This window comes from Monodelphis domestica, chromosome 1 (assembly GCF_027887165.1).
Source record: "Monodelphis domestica isolate mMonDom1 chromosome 1, mMonDom1.pri, whole genome shotgun sequence".
Classification (NCBI taxonomy): Eukaryota; Metazoa; Chordata; class Mammalia; order Didelphimorphia; family Didelphidae; genus Monodelphis; species Monodelphis domestica.
Genome location: NC_077227.1, coordinates 552,182,738 through 552,205,581, shown reverse-complemented (window position 1 = coordinate 552,205,581; position 22,844 = coordinate 552,182,738). Strand labels below are relative to the sequence as shown.

General features: G+C 37.4%; 1 protein-coding gene across 5 annotated transcripts in view; it reads left to right on the top strand.

Annotated features, from left to right (window-relative positions):
* Positions 1-22,844, top strand: part of SNTG2 (syntrophin gamma 2) — a 771,339-nt gene that overhangs the window by 242,969 nt on the left and 505,526 nt on the right. For all 5 annotated transcript variants that reach the window (XR_008915522.1, XM_056813383.1, XM_007476197.3 and 2 more), the window contains exon 2: positions 4,668-4,805. Coding sequence is in view for 4 of the 5 variants with exons in the window: in XM_007476197.3 (XP_007476259.1) it covers positions 4,668-4,805 (138 nt within the window). In the remaining variant the exon portion in view is untranslated. The remainder of the gene's footprint in view (positions 1-4,667; positions 4,806-22,844) is intronic.

Here is a 22,844-nt window from a genome sequence, read left to right as displayed (position 1 = left end):
TTATTGTTTAATTGCTTGCTATGTTTTTATACCCTACTACACCTTCAGTTTTTGTAAATGTACCAGGGGCTGCTGAAAAAAAAAGAATATATTCCTTTGTACCTCTATATAATTTTATCTGATATCTATTATTTCTGATTTTTCTAGCATTTCATGAACTTCTCTTAATTCTTACTTATTTATTTGTTAGTTCAATTCGTCTAGTTCTGTTAGGGAAAGGTTGGGGTCCCTGACTAGTATGGTTTTACTATCCTCCTTAAGCTCCTTCAGTTTCTCATTTAAAAATCTTCATGCTGTAACATTTGGTGTATATATGTTGAGTACTGATATTTCATCATTATTTATACTGCCTTTAATCAAAATATAATTCCCTTCCTTATCTTTTTTAATCAAATCTAACTTTAGCTTTGTCTGACATCATGATTGCTATTCCTGCCTTCTTTGTCTCAGTTGCAACCAATAGATTCTGTTCCAGCCTCTTACCTTTACCCAGTGTGTGTGTCTATCTGCCTCAAGTGTGTTTCTTGTAAACACATTATGGTATGAGTCTGTTTTTTAATCCATTCTTCTGCCTGCTTCTGTTTTATGGGTGAGTTCATCCCATTTATATTCATAGTTATCCATTTATACATTCCCCTCCATTTTCCTTCCTCCTTTAAACCTAACCTTTCTCCTTTCATTATTTCCCTCCTCTCCAGTATTTTGCTTTTAATCAGTCTTCTTCCTTCTCCCTCCCTTATATTACTCCCCTTCCCATCAACCCATTTCTTAATCCCCTTCAAATTCTCCATAAGGTAGTATATAATTCTGCATCCTAATGAATCTAACTATTCTTACCTCTGTGAGCCAATTCCAGTTAGAGTAAGGTTTAAATGTTACCTGACACCAACCTCTTGCTCCCTTCCATTTTATTGGCCTTCTCTACCACACCCATGCTTTTTTAAGTGATATATTATACTCTATTTTATTTCTCTTAATATTATGCTCTTTTTCAGCTCTAGCTTTATATTTTTGTCATATCATCTGTAACAATTAAAATTAGTTTCTCTGCTAAAAGTATATTTTATGAGGTTTATTAAAGATTAAGAAATAAAGAAAATACAAAATAAGGAAGCATGTATCTAGACCCAGAGCACATTCACAACCACTTACTCTACGTCTTGCCTGCTAGGTAGAGAGCCATGTGTGCTTGGAAGCTGAAGCAGGGAGAGAGGCCAAGTAGGCAGTACAGTCAGTTTAAATACCCATTTTGTTCTTGGCCCAGGTGGTTATCCCCAGTGGGATCATAGGGAATTCTGGGAGCTACCAAGGACTTCTGGGAATTAAAGTCCAGGGTTCAAATCTCCATTTTTACACATCCTAAACAACTTACAAGCGCATCCTCTGTATATACGTCTTCTAACTAATATAATAATAACAAGAGTTACAAAGTTTTAAGATTTACAGAGATTATCTTTTCATATAGGAATATAGGCAATTTGACCTCATTGAAGTCCTTAAATACTTTCTCTTTCTTATTTACCTTTTTATAGATCTCTTGAATATCATATTTGGGCATCAAATTTTCTGTTTAAATATGGTGTTTTCTTTAGGAATGCTTGGAAATCTTTTATTAAATGACCACATTTCTTCCTGAAAAAAATATAATCCTTTTTGCTGGGTAGTTGATTCTTAGTTGTAAATCTGTTCCCTTTCCTTCTGGAATATAATATTCTATGCCTTCTGGTCCATCATTGTGGAGGCTGCCAGATCCTGTGTAGTCCTGACTAGGGCTCCATGATATCTGCATTTTTTTCTAGCTGCTTGTAGTATTTTCTCCTGGGCCTGAGAACTCTTGAACTTGGCTATAACATTCCTGGGACTTGTCATTTAGGGAATTAATGCAGGAGGTTATCTATGGATTCTTTCAATTTCCATTTTACCCTTTTGTTCAAGAATATCAGGGCAGTTTTCTTGGATAATTTCCTGTAATATGATGTCTGGGCTATTTTTATCATGACTTTCAGGTAGTCCAATAATAATAATAAAATTCTCAAGTTTTATATATATATATATATATATATACATATATATAATCACAAGATTATTTGATGATTTCTCACTCATCTTTACCATTTTATGCAGATCATGAGTACTATGTTTGAATGAAAAAATATCTATTTAACTTTGATATTTTCATTAATAATGCTTGAAAAGTCCTATATTTTATTAAATATCCATTTTATCCATATTAAATTTAATTTCAATGGGTATGACCTCATGGTTGTAATTCTAGCTCCTTTGCCCTCTGGAATACCATATTGCAAGTTCTCAGCTCCATTAATGTGGTATCTTCTAAATTTTGTGTGATCCTGTCTTTGGCTTTTGGTTTGGAATATTTTCATTCTGCCTGTTAGCAGTATTTTATCTTTTCCTGGGAGCTATGGGATTTGATTATAATATTCCTGGAAGTTAATTTGGGGAATTCATTCAAGAGATGCTCAGTAGATTCTTTTTATTTCTATTTTGCCTTCTCATTCTAAGATATCTGGGAAGATTTCCTTTTTTAATTTCTTAAATTATTATTTCTAAACCTTTCATCATTGACATTAAGTAATCTATAAATAATCCTATTAATTCTCTGCCGTCTATTTTCTGTCACTTGTTTTTCATATATTTCCCAATTTTTCCTTTAGATTTTCTTTTTAATTTATTCTTTTACTCCATGATATTTCAGAGTCATTAACTTCCATGAACTGACAAATTCTAATTCTTAAGGGTTAATTTTCTTCAGTATTTTTTATCTCATCTACAGTCATCCAATTGTGAGTTTTAAGAAAGTTTTGTCTTTAGTGTTTTTTCCCAAGTTATCAATTCTCTTTTCACAATTGACTGCTTTGCTAATATTTCTTTCTCAAATTTTTACTCTACTGCCCATAATTGATTATTTTTTTATTCTTTTAGATATTTTGTTATTTCTTCTAGGGATTCTTACTGGCATTGTGTCCAGCCTGCATTTTTTCCCATCTTGGAAAGACTAGTAGAATTTTAAAGTCATTGTCTTCTTCTAACTTTGTGTCTTAAGCTTGCATTTTTCCAGATAATTTCTCATCTTTGGACTTTATGTTAGAGTTGATTTTTATTTAACTATGTGGATATGTGTCTGATCTGAGCATTAGGCTTTCTTGTCTTGCCATTCTCACAGTTAAGTCTGGGGATCTGTATGTTTTCAATGCTTTGAATATGGTATGATCTGAAGTGTAGGGTCTGGCCATTACCCTCAAAGTCAGTGTTCTGTGCCTTACACAGGTATATAACTCCTGTTCTTCCTTATATAACAACTCTTCCTCTCTTTCTTGGATTGGGATTGTGCCCAGGTAAGGTCTCTTCTCCCTCTCAACCATAACTGCCCTGCTCCTCCCTTCAACTGGGACTTTGAACTACATATTGTCTTAAGTGCCCAATTCTATATGTAATTCTAACATAGAGGTCTTCTTGGAATCTCTTTCTGACCAGGAATTTAGTCTCATTACAAACCCTCAACATTAGGTATTTCTAGTAATATTGTTGCTCCTGCTGCTGCCCATAGCCAATGACTTTCTCATTTACCTCAATGTCTTTAGAGTTCTGTCTATCTGATTTGTCTAAGGCTGGAAAAAATGTCTCACTATAAGCTTTCCTTAATTATACTGCTCAGAATATAGAGAGGTGAAATGGGAGAACTTGGAAAATTTTCTGACTGTATTCTTCCATCTTGCATCTACTATTTGGTGTTAGATGAATAACCTAGATCTGTAGTTTTTGTTTCTGTACCTCAGTTTCTTCATCTATAAAATGAAGGATTTCAACTAGATGATCACTGAAGTTCCTTCCACCTCTGGCATTTTGTAATTTTATATTAATTTCCCTTTCTATCATTTACTCATGATCTTTAAAGGTATAGGGCACTTTCTGTGAGGAACCTTTTTCTCTAGAGGTCAACCAAGGGACACATTGGTCACAGTGATGATTTGATTTAGAAAGACCTGAAATTAAGTCCTGCCTCAGACACATTAGCTATGGTGGCCTTGAGTAAATGATATGACCTCTCTCTGGCTAAGTTTTTTCATATGTAAAATGGGGATAATATTAGCATCTAATTCTTGGCATTGCTATGAGGATAAAATATAATATATCAAAAGGGATTTATAAACCAAATGATGGTGGTGGTGGTGGTGGCTTTAGCAAGTGCTTTGCAACTTATTTGAGTGGATCACTGATATAGTGGCTTGTCAAGGGTGACACAGTCAGTACATTTCAGAGATGGGACTTAAATTCAAGGTTTCCTGATTCTAAGACCAACTCTCAATGTAGAGGGGGTGAGGGAAAAAAGAAGAAAGCTAGGCTTAAGTTAATAGAAAAAAATACATTTGAATTTTACCTTGAATTACCTAACTATAACAATTTAAGAAAATAGATCATTATCTTCACAGTACATTAATGGATTTCATTAAGAAATCTAATTCTAGTTAAATTCTATAGGAAAGAAAATACATTATTCTGTTAAAATTTTATTTCCTTGTGTTTAATTTAAAACTTCATAAAGAGGATATTAATAAGCTTATATACATATTTTCAGAGAAAGATATTTTTAAAAGGAGTTTATTATTTCCAAAGTATTTATTTGCATTTTGACTTTTTCTCTGCAGACTAAAACGGGTATTGCACTGTTGTATGATGAAGGATCTGAAAATGCTTTTGACATCCGATTGAAGCTTACAAAAGAGGTACTCACAATACAAAAACAAGATGTTGTCTGTGTTAGTGGCAGCAATCACAGTACAAATGTAAGTGCTTCTCTATTCATTTGCTTCTAAAACATATTTCAATGCTTTTTAAGAATTTCAAGAATGTATAGCCATACACAGGGTAGGTACTGTAACAGTTAAAATTCAGCTACTATTGGCCTTACCTCATGGTAGGGGCAGGCAAAAATAACCAGAGATTGTTAAAAAAATTCCAAAAATCATATTTCAAAAACCCTTAAATTCATTTGAGATATTTAGCACATTAATTTTTCCAAAGGTTTTACACAATTGTAACCAGTTCTGAAGTATATCCATCTTCTATGTGACAAAGGCAAAAATAGAAAAAAGCTGGGTTTTTTTCATATATGGGCTTAATTTCAATAATATTTGGTCAATAGTTATAGGGGAAAAGCAACAGAATTTTAAAACTCAGTACATTCAAAATAAATTCAATCAACCTTCAGTGTAACATAATAATATTGAATCCAGTAATATATGAATTTAACATCACAAAGTTAAATCTTAAAACAAGCAAATATCAAAATGCAATACAGAGATTATGTTTTATAAACCATTGGAGTCTGAAATGCCTTAAAATTTATCCTTTAGTCTCTTTGAAGTTCTTTAGGTGTGTGTTTTTTTTTTTCTTTTTAATTAATTATCCATTTAAATGTCTATTGTCTGAAGGCAGGGTGGTAAGGGCTAGGCAATGGGGTCTGAGGGATCTGCTCAGAGTCACACAGCTGGGAAGTATCTGAGGCCAGATTTTAACCCAGGACCTCATGTCTGTAGGCCTGGTTCTTAGTTTGCTGAGCCACCCATTTGCCCCTTCAAAGTTAGTTGAACCTTCTTCCTGACACGCAGGTGAAGTCAATGCTATTAACAGAACAGTCAAAAGGTATCCTTTTAAACAGCCCATTGCTTAAAAGTCTGTTTGAAAAGTCTGTTTCTTCTCCTCTCCCTTTTCTCTCTCCCCTGCTATGATCCCTCCTCCTGCCCCAGTCCACGTGGAGTCCAGGCCGCCCACGTGGAGCCAATACCCCCCCGTTTTGTTACCAGCCAAGGATCTGGGTTGAACAAGGATTGGGTGCACAGGGGTAGGCCAGGCAAGCAAGCAGGGCCTGGAGCCAAAATGGGCAGCCGGGATAGGAGGTCTGCAGGCAGGGAGAAGTGGCCATCCACTTCACCAGTCTGATGGCTGTGGCAGGCAGACAGGCAGAGGCCAGGTGGGCAGCAAACAGGCAGGCAGGGCCGGGAGCTAATGGCTGGAACAAGCAACAGCTTTGTGAGGGTAAAAAAAACCTAATGGGTGAGAGACAGACCACCAGGGTGGGCAGGGCCAGGAGCTCCGGCACCAGGTGAGAGGCCAGAAGCAGAAGCAGGAGCTGGAGAGGGCCACAGGCAGGAGCTGATCAAGATGTTTTTTTCTAAAAAATTATCTTGGACAGATGTGGCTTAAAAAAATCATTATCTAGGCTAAAAAATGTGAGAAGTTCTCATTCAATCTAGTGGTCACCAAAAACTGTAACAGTTAAAATTTAGGGGAGACAATTTAGGGGAGACTGAGGCAGGTAGAAATTAGTTTCTCTCTGTAAGTAGTATTATATTTTTTAGAGATTTATTAAGGATTAAGGATTAAAGAAAAGACAGGATGAGAAACACGTGCCTAGGCCAGAGTGGCCTAGACAAAATAATCTCACATCATGGAAGAGACGCCTCTGCTCCAAAACGGAAGTCCAAAAGAAGAGAATAGCACCAAAAGCCTTTGCCATCAGCTTAAATCCTTCCTCAATCTGGGCCCAACTCAGAATTGTGTGAGATTACAAAGCATTCTGGGGAAGTGGAGCAAGGAATTGTGGGGATTGTATTCAAGTCTATTTTTTACAGTACTTAATTGAGGGGTGTCAGTCAGTTTTTCAAATGAATTTAACTTGAATATATATATTAAAAAGAACACATATATTGGCAATATACTTTGTATTACCTAAACTATCCTAATGTAGTTGATTTTACTTAGCATTAAATGGTAATTTTCAATTACTAATGGAAACATCTTTTTAAAAAAGTTATATAAGGGGAAAGATGGGCTAATTATAAAAAGGTTGGACTGGATTATTTAAGAATAGGGTCACCAGGAATTTTTGAAATTCTAAAGAAATTGATTTACAATTTATTTACAAAATATAGAAAGAGTGAAGTTAGAAAATCAGAGAGAGGAAGATATCTAGCCTGAGACAAAATATTTTGCTCTGGCCCCTGGTTCACCCCAGGCAGGGGGGAGTTAGTTCTTAGCCAGAGGGGCCTTGGCCCTTGTAGCCAAGGACCTGGGGATGCAGGGAGTCTCTCTCAAGAGTATAGGTCTTTCCTGAGGCTAGTCTCTTCAGAAAATCCAGGAAAGGATTCAGCCTTTTTCACTCACCATGTGTCAGTCCAAAGTGGAAATATTCAAGGGCAGTGTCACCAAAGTATAGGTCTGAGGTCCAGTCAGCAGATTATTCACCAGCTGAAGATCTCAGGCAAATCCCAGACGAATCTCCCACAAACCTTTAAGGATTCTCCTCCACAGGAAGTTGTAACTCCCTTTTAAAGCCACTTTCTTTTGAGTCACTTCCTGTGCCTTCCTCCAATTTTTATGTCTACCAATTACTGCTGAAGCTTTGCTTTAGGACTGCCCTGGGGGCCATCAGTTTGATTCTGATTCGTCACCAACTATTGCACATGTGGGTCACAGACCTCCCCAATCAACTGTAAGTAGGGTGTTTACACTTTTGGTGATAAAATCTAAAAACAGGCAGGTGAGTTAATTTCATTTTCACAATCAGGGGATAGGTTTAATTTAATCTTCACAGTCAGATCACTATATGTTTCTTATTGTATATACTTCCTATGTTTTTTTGTATTTTTACTATTTCTTGCTCTGAGGTTTTATAATAAAGATATTACCCCAAACATTAATAAATTAAAAACTCATATTTTACTTTAAATTTATATACAAAATGTATTAATCAGTCAATAAACCATTTATTAATAACCAACTATATACTAGGAATTGTGCTAAGCATTGTGGTTAAAAAAGGTGAAAGACAATTCCTTCTCTCAAGGAGATCACAATCAAATTGGAGTATCAATAATAAAATATGTAATAACTATGTATAAGATTAATGAGAAATAATTAAGAGATAGAAGACATTCAAATCAGGAAAAGACATTCTGTAGAAGATGAGATGTGTATTTTGAAATAAAGAAGCCATGGAAGGCCACAGAAAGAATTAAATAAAGGAAGCATTCCATACATGGGGAATAGCAAAGGCAAATAATGTGGGCCAATCAATGGGGAGATCTTATTCATGGAACAAGGAGGTAAGGTCACTGTTAGTGAATAAAAGAATATGTGGAGATATGAGAATCCTGGTTGGTCTGATGAGCTTTGAATGACATATAGAAAATTTTGTTATTGATGCTGAAAATTATAAGAATCATTTTTTTAATGAAATTATTTCTTTTAATGGGTGAATGGAGGAATATTCTGGAGCAGACAGAGAATTGGTACTGGCATATTCACTGGCCTGAACCAGTTTAAAATATAAATGGGAAATATATATAAAAAATAAATAAAAATACAACACAACATAGATAATTATAATATGTAATCTTCTAAATCACATTTCCTTCCTTCCCCTTTCTCTATTAAAGTTCAATACTACTTCTTTGGAGTATATAGGCTTGTTTTTAAGACTTGTTTTTAATCTGAAGAGGAGATTCTTTACAGCTTTCTCATTGATACTTTCTCTAATTAGAAGATGGAATATGTTTTGGAAATTGGCAACCCTATAAACACCAGGTTTCTTTGCTTGCAGCATTTTCCTGTACAGATACCTCTGAGCAAAGACCAGAATATTTTCTGGTTATTGTTTTACAAATACGTTATTGTTTTACAAAAATTATAATAAAGTAATCAGAGGTCAAAAAAGACTAAAGAAAGTTTAAAAGAGAATTATCATTGCTGACATTAAATTGGATATATCTGTGTGTCAACCATATCTCCCCTCTATAATATAACCAGAGTTGTTCCTTATCCTTATCCCTGCCCCAGAACTCTACTCTCTATCTTATATCATATAGCAGACCCAGTGTGGGAGTTTAGGAGTTTCTGCCAGAATAGACCAGAAGAGGATTGGGGGGAGTACATAGATTGTACAGTGCATATGCAGTGTCAGGTCTTGAGTCAAGAAGACTCATGTTCCTGAAATCAAATCTGTCCCCAGAGATTAATTAGATGTTATGATCCTGGGCAAGTCACTTAACTCTGTTTCATTCAGTTTCCTTATATGTTAAATGATCTGGAGAAGGAAATAGCAAATTATTCCAGTATCTTTGCCAATAAAACTCCAAATGGGATAATGCAGAGTTGTACATGACTGAAATAACTCAATAACAACAACAATAGCAAGTAGTGTAAAGTAAGGAAGAGAGACCCTGCAGTGGAGAGGAGAAGCCAGTCTGAAGGACAGATCAACCTGAGGAGCAGTGGAGGAGAGGCAAGAGAATCCTGGCAGTTCTGGAAGCTAGCTAGAACTCTGAAGCAACTGACAGGGACTTCCAGCCTGGGAAGGGGAGGAGATGGAGCATTTTCCAGAGGCTGAGAAAAGCGCTCAACCAGATTTCTCTACCAGTTAGAACCTGACTCCTTTCAGAGATCCTCAATACCTTTGCTGGGATTTGTCAACAGCTACCTGATCCTAAAGAAGGATTTTGTTACACTTACTCTGGCCTGAGCCTACCTGATCCTTTCCCTTGGATCTCTCTCTCTTACCTGTCCTTTGGACTGAACACTAGAATTTAGCTACCCATTAAGTATAGGGACAAGAAGCAGTTGGTGGGAAAGGAGGCCAAGGCCCGGAAGCCTCTGGCCTACAGATTTTAAAAGCCAATCTGCAAGGGGTGTAGACCATAAGACTATCCTTCACACACTTACCCTTTTCCCTCATTCTTCCGCCATTAGCTTCCCCTTTGACATCAAATAAATTGTACTAGAAATAGATAGATCTAGGTTTGGGCCTGTATTTGAAATTTTTCTTTTGAATTTTGAATTTTGAAATTAGTAAATAAAGGGATAATAGACTAGTTAAAGACAGTATTTCAAAGCTGAAATCCTGTTTCCTGTATGTGACAACCCAAACCTGGGATTGTCATAATTCTCCCCACAGAGAAGGGGGTGGATTCTGAATCCCTTTGGAACAGTACTGAGGGCAAAGGAACACAGTCACCCTTCCTTTCCAGTCAATGCCTTATAATAACTCAAAAGGACTGACAGCCTAAGTGACTTCGGGTAAGTCAACCAAAGGGCGTCATCTTGCCTCACTGAGGCTGACCCAGCCTCAGGGGTCCAGAAATCCACTGAGGGAGATATATTGCCACCACAACAGAACCAACCTGTTACAAACCCTTACTCCTGCCCCCACTTCACCCTTTCAACATCTCACTGGAGTTGCATTCTTCCAGTTGAGACAGTACCCGGCTTCTCTCCATCAGTAAGAGAGAAGTCCTCCATTCTTCCTCTCTCTATTTCCCCCCTCTATGACAGAAGTAGCAATAATAGTAGCAGCAGCACCACCACCACCACCACCACTAGCACCAGCTGCATCAGTAGTAGTAGCAGTAAACTATTGTTAATACATAGTGGGCACAATGGCAAAGTTGTATGAGGCCAAAGAAAGTGACTATGCTTACCAAATGCTGTCCTTCAGCTATTCTTTGAAATTAATTCATTGCTTTGGAGTTGCTAATTTCTGAATAGGCAATTGGGTTTCCCAATATTTCCTTCTATTCCTAACATATAACCCCTAACCAATTTGCTCTCTTCAATTTGGCAAATAAAATTCCCAGAATATAACAGAAATCAGGTATGGACTTGGTAATTTGCATGCAAGAAAGGGAATATGAAGCAGTAAATATTCGATATTGGAACAGAATCCACTCATTCATCATTAAAAGTGCAATTCAGAAGCTTCTTTGGGACAGTTTCTTTGCAAGTCTACCTAATTACTCATTTAAAATTTTACCTATACTAAGTACAGTCAGATAAAAACAAATCAGACACTTCTTTTTGATAGATCTTCTTTTTAATAGTTTTACTCTCCTTCCAATGATAGCTTTTCCTTACTGCCAATCCATTCACACTGCTGCATCACCTTCAAAGATTTTAATGCTGTTTCCTGCTTTTTGCCAATACTTATAGGCATTCCAAGACCTTTTGATAATCTCTATGTTTATGCAAAAGGAAAGGAAACAATCAAGGAGAGGCAAGGAATCATAGAGGATTTGGTACAACCTGGTTAATTAATTACATTCCTAATTTGAATAATGGGTCCCCAGGTAACCCTTACTCCAACATCATGCCACTTTAGGAAAGATTCCTTCCATTCTCCATCTCTATGTGGAATCATTCATTTTTTTTTTCTCAAGAGCTCCTCCTGGAAGCTGCCTCTTTCCCTTACCTAGTGTGATACTCTGTCATCAGATTTTTATATCAGCAAAACAGCTGAAAAAACTCTACCAAGTAATTACTGAAGCAAACAGATCAAATATCTTTAAGATCAAATTTTTGTTTCATCTCTTCCACTTTAGAAGATAATATTTATGTATTGCCAAAGTTAAAAATTTTTGTCTGGAATATAGACTTGATTATAATTCCCTATCGGGCAGGGGTGCACCACTTTCTGGGTTTTACAAATAAAACCTATAAACCCAAACATGCACATATTTCTGTGGATGAATATGTTATAGATCTATGGGTAATCTATAATCTAATTTCATGAGCTTCCATGGCAACAATATTTTTGGTCAGTTTGAGTCAGTTGTCTAGGGTGATCCTCAGAGGAGAATATTTCACAGGGCCAGTTTTTAAGACTTCCAAGATTGGTATCTCCAGCCAGATCTTGTGTCATTTAGTCAATTTTTATAAACATTCTAAGCTTTCATATATATTATTTTCCCAAGGGATTAAAACAATAAATCAAAGTCTTATTATTTAACCATAGCATTTTATAAGGTAATTAATAAATCAATAAAAATTATAAAATACCAATGCCAGAGACTATCCTAGGAAAGTAAAACACCTCATAGAACTTACATTCTTTACTTAGATTAGAAAAAACAAACTATATACAAATTATTAAAAAAAAGAAAAGATGAAAAATAAAAACATCTTAAAACGTATACCTTAATTATTACATTTGCAAAAATGGTAGAACAGTGACGAAAAATTAAAAGGGTTGTTTTCTTATAAAAACAAAGAAAATGAAAGACTCTTGAATGTTCTAAATAAATTATATCCATATATAGGATGATAACAGACACACATATGAAACTTTATGTTTTTTAAAGCACATTATGTACAGCATTTCTTTTGATTCCAAAAACAATCTTGTATAGAGGGTGCTACTTCTTTCATTTTTAAAGTTAAAGAATAGATCTAGTGAAGCTAAATGACTTCCCAAAAACAATGAGCTTCATAAAAGGAGCTTCAAAATCTGTAGTCAAAACTATCCCTTTGTTGATTCCAAGGTTAGTACTCTTTCCACTATAAAATACTTGTTGCAGATTTAACAATTAGTGAATAAGTTAACATCCGTCAATTAAGTGTATCTAATATAGGAATAGAGGAATAAGAAAGATAAGTTAGGAAGAAATACAGGGTAAAAAGAAGGTATCTCACTGGATGGAACTCAAGAGGAAAAGAGTTCCAGAGGAATCTTAGGACAGCATAAAGAGAGGACTGGAGATGGAGCTGGGGGTTCCTGTGACATTGGAACTTTGGGAGTGACAGCTTCCAGGAGGAGAGCTGTGGCCTTGGACCAGCCATTCGAGCTTCTAGACTAAGCTTCCCATCAGTTCCTGCCTCTTTGTTCCTATCCTGAATTCAAGATACCTTTGAGTTGCCTGAGAAGACAGCCAGCCTGAGAAAGTCTTTTTTGCCTGTTTGTACTTGAGAAAAGCCTTCAGGCTTGTGCCTGTAGGGCTGTGGTGACCTTAACATCTGGTCTCTATCCTTATCCAGCAACCTGAACTATATTCGCCATTATCGAAGATTGTTTTTGGAGTGTAGGCATCAGGATAACTAGAACAGGGATTATTCTGGGTACAGATAGAGTGGCTGTTACTTAGCTTCAAGGAACCAAAGGCAGGCCTTTGCAGGCCTCTTAGACTTTGGAGGGTGGAGTAATAGAGATCTTAGCATCAGAGAACTACCCTGGCCCTCCTTCCTATATCATTCCTTGTTTATTTACATCATTAAAACCTTTTGTTACTATATAGAGAGCAGTGAGATTGCCTTACTGAGAGATCCAGGACTGAGGGCTACCATCTTGCCTTCTGAGCCTGAGACAGACAGAGACACTAGACTTTCAATCTTACCATCTCTAGGAATGGTAATATCCACATCTTTCACTAGATTTTTTGAAATGTTTCACAAATTGCTTCATGTTATCTTTGTAGAAGAGATGAAAAAGTGTGAACTAAATAATAAAGTCAATTTTATTTAAAATTTATAGAATAAGCAATTCCAAAGATGACTAATTAAAATAGATCAGTTTCTCAACTCTGATAGACTTAGCTTTTATCAGCAATACAATGATCCAGGACAATTCTAAGGGACTGATGACAAAGAATGCTATTTCCCTCCTTTTGGAGTGAGATTCATCTTAAAGTGTACAATTTTTCAATTATTTATTTGGATTTGGATTTGGATTTCAGTGTTTTGGTTTCATAATATTACTCACTTATAAAAGTGAACAATATGGAAATATGTTTTGAATGATAATACATGTATAACATTCCTTCTTCCTCTTTAAAAAGCAAATTCTGATCTTTGCTCTGAAGAGCTCAAAGAACTGGGGGAAATGATAACAAACATTAAAGGGGATTATTAAAAAATTTTCCATTAAAGCACTGCTATTGGATCTTTGAATTGGTCCAGTCATTCTAGAAATCAATTTGGAGCTATAACCTTAAAAGTTACTAAAAGTTACTAATTAGACATATCTTTAGATCATACGTAAAATAATTTATACTAATCCAAATCCAAATCCAAATCCAAGGGAGGGGTAGTATCTCTGGTATGGAGGGCTTGTTGTGCCCTCCTAGGGCAGCTCTCCAGTCTCTGACCCCCACCTGACACCCAGTTCTCACTTGTGGCTCCCAGTAGCTGCTAGCATGTGGCAGCGCACACACCACGGGGAACGGCTTCGACAGGCCAGCCAAATCTTGTGAGGGTAGCCATCGGGTCGTAGACCCCTGGTGAACCAGGGCTTTGCTCACCCAGCATGTGAAGACTGCTTTGGCTGAACAGATGGAAGAAACCAATAAGGAGGTCCAATGGCTGAGAGGGCGACGCAGCAAAGCACTGTGGAGTGCTTAGGGCATGTTGGAGAACAAAGGACTATACGGCCATCCAATGCAGCTGAGGAAGTCTCCAGACGTAACAATTTTTCGTGCCACTGGACCCAGGCTTCCAACGCCGAGAGAGTGGGACTATCTCTGTGCATCAACTTTTCTACTTAAATCTCTTTCATGCACAAGTATCTTTATGCACACTCATCTATCCTAACCCCGTCCACCCTCTTCAAGACCTGCGGCTATGGGGGAGTGACGACGCAACAGGTGGAGGTGACCACTGGCAGTTGTAGTCACCATCCTGCACGTAGGCAGCCCACGGACCAGTAGTCAGCCCTGTGGGCAGCAGCAACATTCGGCAGCATCCTGGGTGACTGAGCAACCCTCTCTAGGACAGCACTGCTCACCCTAACTAAGGGAGGGGACTAGAAAAGGTGTCCCAAACATTGCTTGCCCTACAAACACCCAGTTAGTACACTGAGGCTGGCGGGTCATCCCCTTTAAGCTGTCGAAATCAAAGAAAAAATACAAAGAAACTCCTACTAGGAGCATGGAGCATCAGGACATTACTTGATAGAGAGAATACCCCAAGACCTGAGAGAAGAACATCTCTAATCGGTAAAGAACTGGCGCGATATGACATCGACATCGCAGGCTTAAGCAAAACACGCTTACCAGAAGAGGGATCACTCAGCGAACCCACCACTGGATACACCTTCTTTTGGAAAGGTAGAGCCACAAGTGAAGACAGAATCCACGGTGTTGGCCTGGCCATCAAGACCAGTTTGCTCAAACAGCTGCCAGACTTGCCTGTGGGCATCAGCGAGAGGCTCTTGAAGATCCGTTTACCTCTCAGCAAAGACCGGTATGCCACAATCATCAGCGCATATGCCCCAACACTGACCAGCACAGAGGAGACCATCGAGCAGTTCTACTCTGACCTGAGTGCTGTCCTGCATTAAGTGCCCACAAATGACAAGCTGATACTACTGGGAGACTTCAACACCCGCGTTGGCCAGGACCATGAAAGATGGAAAGGAGTGCTTGGCAAACACGGTGTGGGCAAAATGAACAACTACTGCTACTCAGCAAATGCTCAGAGTTCAAACTCACCATCACGAACACTAGGTTCAGAATGACGAACAAATATAAAACAATGTAGATGCACCCAAGATCAAAACAGTGGCATCTCATTGACTACATGATTGTATGCCGGGAAGACATCCAGGATGTAAAAGATCACCAGAGCCATGAGAGGAGCTGAATGCTGGACAGACCACCAATTGGTTAGAGCGACTCTTCAAATGCGCATTGCGCCTCATCATCCAAAAAGCACCCAGACAGTACGCGCATTTTACAACATGAGTCCTCTTAGAGATCCATCTTATTTGCAAACATTCTAGTCCTGCCTGGAAAACAAACTGTCTGCCAAGGGACCACTCACTGGAAGTTCAACCAAGAAATGGAACCAGTTCAGAGACGCAGTGAAGGAAACATCAAAGGCAGTCCTAGGCACAAAACAATGCAACCACCAGGACTGATTTGACGAGAACAACACTGCTATTGAAGACCTATTGAGCAAGAAGAACAAAGCCTTTATGGAGTGGCAAAATAACCCAAACACTGCTCCTAAAAAGGACAGATTCAAGTCTCTCTAAGCCACGGCGCAGCATGAGATCAGGAAGATGCAAGACCGATGATGGGAAAAAAAGGCAGAAGAAATCCAGAGGTTTGCTGATATGAAAAACTACAAACAATTTTTCAGTGTCCTCAAGACTATCTATGGGCCATTAAAACCCACCACCACTCCCTTGCTATCCTCTGACGGCGACACTCTCATAAAAGATAAAAAAGGCATCAGCAACAGGTGGAAAGAACACTTCAGTCAGCTTCTCAACCATCCCTCTTCAGTCGACCAAAGTGCCCTTGACCAGATCCCCCAAAACCGCTCCATTGAACAACTTGACATCCCTCCTTCATTAGAGGAAGTCCAAAAAGCCATTAAACAAATGAGTACAGGCAAGGCACTCGGTGAAGACGGGATCCCAGCCGAAGTGTACAAGGGCTTAAATGGAAAGGAGCTCCAGGCATTCCACATAGTGCTGACCAGCATATGGGAAGAGGAAGACATGCCCCCAGAACTCAGAGATGCCTCCATTGTAGCCCTATACAAGAACAAAGGCTCACGAGTAGCCTGTGACAACTACAGAGGCATCTCACTACTCTCCACTTCTGGAAAGATCCTCGCCCATGTTATACTCAACAGACTCCTGTCATCTGTTTCAGAGCAGAACCAGCCTGAATCACAATGTGGCTTCTGACCAGATCACAGCACCATTAACATGGTCTTCACAGTGAGGCAAAGGCAGGAAAAATGCCTTGAGCAGAACCTGAGTCTCTACATTGTCTTCATAGACCTGACAAAGGCATTCGACACAGTGAACAGGGATGCATTGTGGGTGATCCTCAGCAAGCTCGGTTGCCCAGCAAAATTCGTCAAACTGATCCAGCTCTTTCATGTCGACATGACAGGGGAAGTCCTATCTGGTGGAGAGACTTCAGATCGCTTCAACATCTCCAATGGCGTGAAACAAGGCTGTGTCCTCGCTCTGTTACTATTCAACTTATTTTTCACCCAGGTATTACTACATGCTGTGATGGATCTAGACCTGGGCGTCTACATCAAATACCGACTGGATGGCTCACTATTTGACCTTCACCGCCTGACTGCAAAAACAAAGACAACAGAGAGACTCATCCTGGAAGCTCTCTTTGCAGATGACTGTGCTCTCATGGCCCACCAAGAAAATCATCTCCAAACCATTGTGGACAGGTTCTCCACCGCAACGAAACTGTTTGGCCTGACTCAGCCTCAGCAAAACAGAGGTGCTGTTCCAACCTGCACCAGGGAGGCCAACTAACCAGCCGTGCATTACAATCGATGGCACACAGCTTTCTAATGTCAACACTTTCAAGTACCTGGGCAGCACCATCACCAACGACGGGTCCCTAGACCACAAGATTAATGCTAGGATCCAAAAGGCCAGCCAGGCACTCGGACGGCTGCACTGCAAAGTCCTCCAACACAGAGGTGTAAGCACTGCGATGAAGCTCAAAGTGTATAACGCAGTGGTCCTCAGCTCACTCCTGTACTGTTGTGAGACATGGACACTGTACCGGAAGCACATGAAACAGATGGAGCAATTCCACCCACGCTCCCTCTGGTCAATCATGAGGATCCGATGGCAGGACCGAATCACCAATCAGGAAGTCCTCAACAAAGCCAACTCCACCAGCATCGAAGTCATGGTCCTCAAAACCCAGCTACGCTGGTCTGGACACGTCATCCGCATGGACCCACAGCGAATACCAAGACAGGTATTCTATGGTGAACTGTCAGCTGGACTCAGGAAACAAGGCCGACCAAAGAAAAGATTCAAGGATCAGCTAAAGTCCAACTTGAAGTGGGCTGGCATGACACCAAAGCAACTAGAACTCGCTGCCTCTGACAGAAGCAGCTGGCGAACCCACATTCACCATGCCGCCACCTTTGAAAATGAGCGATGTCGACATCTTGCCGCTGCGCGTGAACGCAGACACCAGGCTGTAACCACATCTCCCGTAAGAACTGGCGTCCCAGGCCCCATGTGCCACAAACTCTGCGCCTCAGCCTTTGGACTCCAAAGCCACATGAGGGTACACCGTAGATGAAACTGCACAAAGACAATAGTCATTCTCAACCACTGAGAGACTACCACTAGACTAGACTAATCCTTTTGTGGTGCCAAAAACATTTTAAACTAAGGAGATACTAATCCATTGGGGAATGACTGAATATTTTATGGTATGTGACTATAATGAAATAATATTGTGTTTTAAGACATGATGACAGGGATGTCTTCATAATAACCTGGGATAACTTTTATTAGCTTATGTAGACTGAATTAATCAGGAATCAGAATCAGGAAACTTGTATGTAGTAATAAAAACACTGAAAAACAAAGACCTTTGAAAGCCTTAAATTCTGAAAAGAAATGACTAACCTTTATTTGATAGAATTAAATTTGAAACATGTTTCTTACTTCCTAATAAAGATAATGGATTTGGAGTGTGGAATTACATAAAAATATTTTTATTATATTGATCTGAGAGTTTTCCCCTTTGGCTATGCATGCCCATTACAAGGATTTGCTTTTCTTTTTCTTTTTCTTTTTTAACTGGGGTGAGGTTTGGGAGAAAGAACAAATCAATTTTTGAATTTTTGAAAAATGTGAAATTTTAATTTAAAAATATGACATTCACTCAACTTGACTATGTCTACTATTTGTGTATTATAAAATTATTGCCTGTTTTCTGATTTAAAGGTATTTCATACTTTACTACAAAAATATAACAGAAATATATATATATATATATTCATTTTCAAGTATATATCATATTACTAATTTTTACTTGTATATATGTGTGTATAAAACATTTTAACTGTTACAAAATGATTAACTTATCCCTTTTCATATTCATAATAACCCTGTGAGATAGATATTACAGAAAAGAAAACTGAATCAAAGATGTTTCATGGTTTTTCCTCATCTCCTTTTGCTTCTCTTTAATTCTTTGAAATTGTCCATTTTCATTTTCTAAACATTTAAAAAATTCCCAAACCCTCAAACCTTGAAAAACCCTTTAATCTTTTCATTAAAAGCACTTGTTACACCTTCTATTTTTCAAATGTTTGTGTTTTTTAAAATTTGCTCCCCAAATAATGGGGAAAATATTCTGGATTAGAGAGGATGTGATTCTGTATTTTTTTTTTGATCAGGCTAGTTCTAGAGTATAGTGTTATTTCTGGGTGCCATATATTTAGAAGACTATTGATAATCTGGAGTATAAATGAAAAATTAAAGATTACAGGTTTATAAATCTAGAATTGGAAGGAATTTCTGAGGCCAGTTCATATTCTCATTTTCAGATAAAGCTCCTAAGTTCCAAGAAAATTAAGTTTTTTGCAACAAGTTACAGAGGCAAAATGTATCATAACAAACCTTAAACTCTGGTCATATGACTCCTGAGCCAGTGATCTTTATATTATACCAAACAACAAGGATAGTTAAGAACCTCAAGATCAGGTGATGTGAGCATTGATTTAAGGAAATAGCGGCATTTAGGCTAAAGAAGCAACTTTAGTGGGACAAGATGACTGTCTTCAAGTGAAATGTTGGTACACAGAAAAGGCATTAACTTTTTTCTCTGCTTCATAGAAAGATCAAGAGATGATAAATTGAAACTGTAGAAAAGCAAAATTAGATGTGATATAAGGAAAAACGTTTTAACAATTTAAGCCATTATAACTAGAATGGATTGTCCTTGGAAATTTTGAATTCCTCTTCCTTTCCTCATCAATAAAAAGCTAAATAATTTGTTTGAAACATTGCTATTACAACAGCACTAATTTATCTTTCAAAATGTTATTTATTTTAATATCATTTAAGAAGTATCACTATATTCTTCGTAATCAATTTAATGTGATTTTTCATTGACCATGCTCCTATGAGAGTATAAACTAAATTTCTCTCATTGAAAAATTTTACGTTGAATTTCATATTTTGTATAAATAATATAAAACATTCTCATTAATCACACCTTGAAATGCTCAATGCTCCATAAGATAATTATCATAAAATACTGAACATATGACCCAGCTAATCAAGATTTATTTATTATCAGTTAAGCTTTTATTTCATGGTGACTATATGCAGGCAATGTGCTAAATAATATAAATATGAAGGAAGGCAAGCAATTTACAATCTACTGTGGGAAACATGCAAGCTATATATATATATCTACATATAGATATATATATAAAGATAATCTGAGGAATAGGCACAAGCATCTTTAGTTATTGGGGACATAGGAAAAGCCTCTTGAGCAAGGTAAATTGGAGATAAGAAAAGGAAAAAAAATGTCAGAGAAAGTGAAATGAAAATGAGGGGGCAGAACATTCTATATAGGAAACACAGTATGGGAAAAGGTAAAGCTTTTGGTTATAGAGTTTTGTAAGTAAACCATTACAACTTCATTGTTGGGTGAGTGAAGAAGAAAAATATTTATGAAGACTAGAAAGGAGACAGATTCATTCAGATCACATCCTCTAAATATAAATGTCCCTAAGGATTCTTTCCTGGGCCATCTTCACTTCTTCCTCTATATTGATCTATTTGCTGATCTCATCAGGTCCCATGTATTTTATTATACTCTCTATGTTGATGATTCTGAAATTCATTACCCTCCTCCAAACTCTCTATTGGCTTCTACTCTCACATTATCAACTTCCAGTCAGATGTCTCAAGTTGTCTAATAAACATATCCAAAACAGAACTCATCTTCCTTATAAACCTCACTGTTCTCCCACTTTCCCTGTTACTATAAAGGATAACACCATTCTCTCAGTCCTTCAGGGCTGACAGTCTAGGTATCATCCTCAAATCCTCCCCAGATGTCACTCCCCAGGTGCATCTCTTGCCAAGACTAGTCAATTTTATTTTTAAACACCTTTCAAATATGCCTATTTTTATTTCTGACACTGTCACAACTCTAATGTGAACATTTATCATTTCATTTCTGGACTACTGCAGTAGCCTGTAGATGGGTCTGCTAGCTTAAAGTTTCATCCAACTACAATTCATCCTCCATTTAGGTAACAACTACAATTCATCCTCCATTTAGGTAACATTGTGATTTTCCTTTGCTGTTTCATCAACAAAGTATTCCATTCCTTGGCTCTAGGCATTCCTCTGTCTGGTCCCATGCTTAGAATGTCCTCCCTTCTCATCTCTGGCTACTACATTCCCCGGATTCCTATAAGCCCCAACTAAAATCTTCAATGATATGTGTCTCAACTTTGCTTAATTCTTGTGCTTTCCTTCTCTTAATTATTTTCTATTTATCTTGCAAAGATCTTGTTTGTAAATATTTTAGCTTGTTATTTTCCTTATTAGACTTTGACCTCCTTAAGTTCAGGGATTTTCTTTTTCTTTTTTTTTTTAATTTGTTTCCCTAAAATTATCACAGGGCCTAGGACATAGTATGTACTTGATAAATATTTATTGATTATTTTTTAATTTAAAGAAAACTTTTTATTTAGTTGGAGGTTGTAATAAGGAGCACCTAGAACTCATTGATGTAGGTTATCATCAGGGAAAAAATCATCTGACTGGAATATAGATAGCAGTTGGGAAAAACAAGGCAGAGAAAACAATTTAGCATATTTTGATAACTAAGGAGAGAAAAAATAACAGGCTGAATGAAAGCAATGGATATGTGAGTTGAGAAAATGGATATTTCAAGAAATATTGTGAAGGTAAATTCAACAAGATTTATCAGCATTTGAATATATTGGCTGAGTTGAGAGTAAGAGATCAAGAATGACCTCAAACTATAGAAATGAGTGAATGAGAGATTGAAAATAATAGTGAAGATGGGAAGAGTAGAGGATTGACATGGTGAGTTGAAGATACCTATACAATGTGAGAGTTGATCTCAGAAGAGATATTAGGACTAGTTTTATGGATTGAAGAATCAGCTGCATAGTGATTGTATATAAAGCTGTGGCCATTAAAGAAATCCCCATGTGAAATTGTGTGAGCAAAAATGAAGGAGATCTTAGGATCCAGTTTTGTGTGACACCCACAGTGTAAATATGAATGAAAATGTGGATGGATGGAAATAAAGATGGAAAGGAGCCTGAAAAAAAGAGTAAGCAGATAGGTAAATAAAAGAACCAAGAGAGATGAGTTTTGCAAAAACCCAAAATAGAGTATCTAGGAGAAGTGAGCAATATGTTGAATTGTTTGAGAAAGTTCGGAATCAGGAGCTGAAAAAAAAAAACACAACGAGAGTCGTTTTAAACTTCAGAGAAGGCAGTCTTAATTGAATTAAAAGGTCAAAAGTTGAAAGGTAAAAAACAAAAACAAAAACAATGGTTAGAAGAGATTGATGGTAGAAGTACTGGAGGGCCTAAGTATAATTGGTACAGCTGATGAAAGTCATGGTAAGATAGTTATGGAGATGGTAGAATAAAATAAGGATTTTGTTTTTTAATTATAAAAGACATGGCCACATTTATAGACATTGGTAAGGAGCCCATTGATGAGAAGAATTCAGTATAAAAGTGTGAAAATGAGAATGAGAGAAGTCTGTTGCCAGAAACAGAAGAGAATCAAAAGAGCTTGTAGAGAGGTTGTATTCAATAAGAAATCTATTTCAATACTAGAATAAAACAGGAGATAATTGGAGGAAGATATTTGACTTCAAGTTAAAAGGAGAGTAGGATTTTCTCAGTGAATACCTATTATATTTACAAGAAAGTTGAGCAAGTTCTTCAGCTGAAAGTGTGGTAGCTAGTGTTAAGAGGTCCAGAAATGAGAAAGAAAAGATAAGCAAGTAACTTCAATATTCTCATTGAAGTATGTCATAAGATCAGTAATGAACAAGGGAGAGTGCTCTGATGAGATTGAGGATGGAAGAAAAGTTCTCAAAAAAGCTTTTATTGTAAGAGGAGATAGAGAAACAATTAGGGGAAGTAAAAAGAATCACATTTATCAGTGATGGGGACTTTGTTTTCCTACTAACTCTTTTAATATCTTCATTCTTTTACTTTTTCTATAACTTTATGTTCTAGTGAGGCAG